Raw genomic sequence first — 2,310 nt, 5'->3', positions numbered from 1 at the left:
GGGTGCTGGGGGCTGCAAGGGGGGTCCTGCTGCGGGGGGGAGGGGGCTTGGCCCCGGGGGCTGTGCCCGGGCTGGACTTCTGCTCTGCCCAAGCCAAATTCCTGACCTATTCCTAAGCACAAGCAGTGGGAAAAGGTGCAGGTCAGCACGGAGCCAGCACAGAGGATTTCACTGGAATATCCATGTTTTCTGAACCGGTTGAAATAAGCAATTCCAGTCAGAAGACACTTGAGCTGAGGCTGAATGTTGTTTCCAGTCCTTTCCACTGCTCAGGTGTGAACTGATGCTGCTGGGCTGAGCCCTCCCCCTGGGGTGCACAGTTTCTGTCTTCCTTGTAAATTTTATTGGACACCACCACGTTCACAGGGAAAACAGCATCTGTGGAATCCATATGAAGATGATCCCAGTTCATTTTCACTTTAAGACTCTTGATGAACTACACTCACAGCACAAAGCCTCCTTCTCTTCAGAAAGAAGCCCCGTATCTCCCCATTTCTCCAAAAATCCCATCCTCCTGGTACTGCTGCAGGGCCTCCCACAGTCCCTGGATCTCCAACCCTGTCCCCAGCAGCACTCGGGTTGCTGGTTGTGTTTTCAGTCCTTTGGGTCTTTGCCCTCCCAGGTGGCAGGACAAGACATCCTGCCTGTCCCTCCGTCACCCTGAGCTGATTGTGAAGGGTCCTTGACCCACACTTGTGGCTTCAGACCACGACCTCCCCACCATGACCAGCCACACTCTGCCCAGCATTCCCAGCACCCCTCACCAGCAGTGTGGTGCTCCTCAGCTGTTTGGGGCAGGGGGGCTGCAGCCAGAGCAGTCAACTCTGAGAATTTCCCAGGGGAAGATGCCCCAACCTGCCCCCAAGGAGCACCCCTGGCTGTGATTGCAGCATGGGCAGTGGCCACAGCTGCCTATGCCAGAGGGAAACTGCTTGCCTGGGCAGATGCTCACCAGCTGTGGGCAGCTGTGGGCAGCTGCCTTGTCCTCAGCTGCCCTGTGGGAAGAGCAGCAGAGCATCCAAGATGCTGCCTGGGCTGAAAGGACCAGATTTTAGATTCTAGCTCGTGTCCTGCTTCAGTGCTGGGTGACTTCTGCTGCTTCCCAGGGTAGCCTGTAGGACGACCTTCCCTGTTTCACAGGCAGCCCGTGCATGGGGCCATCAGCCACCCTGCATTGGGACCTGCAGCCTTAGGACCTCCTGGTGCTTTGCTGTGTGCCTGGAGGACAACTCCGGGTCCCACCAGGAGACAGGGGGAGCCTCGATGGGTCAGGACCATTGGGAGCTGCAGGGCAGAGGCAGGAAGACTCCTGACTGGTTTGTGTCTTTCTTCTCCACAGGCCAGAGTGACACCGTGGAGGTCCCAGTTCGCCTGATCCCTGGAGAGAGGCAGGCTGGGGATGGCACATCCCTCCCAGAGACACCCAACCCCAAAATGGTGTGAAATGGGGCTGGGGGGACACACCTCTGGGAAGCTCTTGGCCAGCTTATGCAGGACCATTGTGTTCACAGGGAGGGTAGATGGTTTGAGGCCTTTCTGTTAATGCAGGAAAGCAGAAAAAAGGGTTCAGGGAAGGATGTGTCTGCAGGTAATACCTGCTGGTAGCTGACACCAACATCCCTGCCCCAGAGCTCCCCTCTGAGATCACTTCCCTGGCAATGAGTTGGCTCTGATAAGGCTGGTGTCTCCCAGTGACTTCCTGCAGCCACCCAAGCGAGGGCTTCAGAAAAGGCAGACCTGGGTTGGGGTGAAGCTCTATGTGAAAGAGCCAGAGCTGGGGGGCTGGTGGGTCCGTGGTGTCTGTCCTGGCCCCAGGACATCCAGGGCTCTGGGCATTCCATGAGGCACATCTTGATTTGAGCATTTTGTCCTTATTTTTCAGATGTCAGCTGTCTATGCAGAACTGGAAAACCGCCTGATTGGCAGCTTTGCTGGCAAGGTGGGGAACCCTGCCTGGCACAGAGCGTCGCCTCCCCGCGCTGCAGGTAGTGTCCTGCTCCCCCAGCACCAGAGCCTGCCTGGGGGGGCTCAGGCCATAGTGGATGGTGCTGCCAGGCAGGCAGAGGAGAGGACACCTTCCTCTTGGTGCCATTTTATAACGACGCAGTGACAGGGCCACGTGTGAGCCCAGCAACGGCTCCCGCAAAGCTGCATCTGAGGGCAGCAGAGTGGGATGGCAAATCCCATGGGATCCCAGTGCAGGGCAGTGCCCGGGGGTCTCTGCTCCCCGCAGGCTGCACCCGTTACCTCCTGTCACACCCAGTGGGTGCTGGGGCTGCTCACAGCCCATGGCTGGGGGCTGCAGGAGCC

At 58.2% G+C, this 2,310-nt stretch overlaps 1 protein-coding gene across 1 annotated transcript in view; it reads left to right on the top strand.

Annotated features, from left to right (window-relative positions):
- GRID2IP (glutamate receptor, ionotropic, delta 2 (Grid2) interacting protein) overlaps positions 1 to 2,310 on the top strand; it is a 46,541-nt gene that overhangs the window by 23,903 nt on the left and 20,328 nt on the right. The window contains exons 10-11 of the mRNA XM_010002603.1: positions 1,340 to 1,437; positions 1,883 to 2,055. Of these exons, the coding sequence (XP_010000905.1) occupies positions 1,340 to 1,437; positions 1,883 to 2,055 (271 nt within the window). The remainder of the gene's footprint in view (positions 1 to 1,339; positions 1,438 to 1,882; positions 2,056 to 2,310) is intronic.

The sequence above is a fragment of the Chaetura pelagica genome, unplaced genomic scaffold (assembly GCF_000747805.2).
Source record: "Chaetura pelagica isolate M959 unplaced genomic scaffold, ChaPel_1.0 scaffold438, whole genome shotgun sequence".
Taxonomy (NCBI): Eukaryota; Metazoa; Chordata; class Aves; order Apodiformes; family Apodidae; genus Chaetura; species Chaetura pelagica.
The sequence above is the reverse complement of the archived record's forward strand: the minus strand, read 5'-3'. Positions and strand labels throughout refer to the sequence as shown.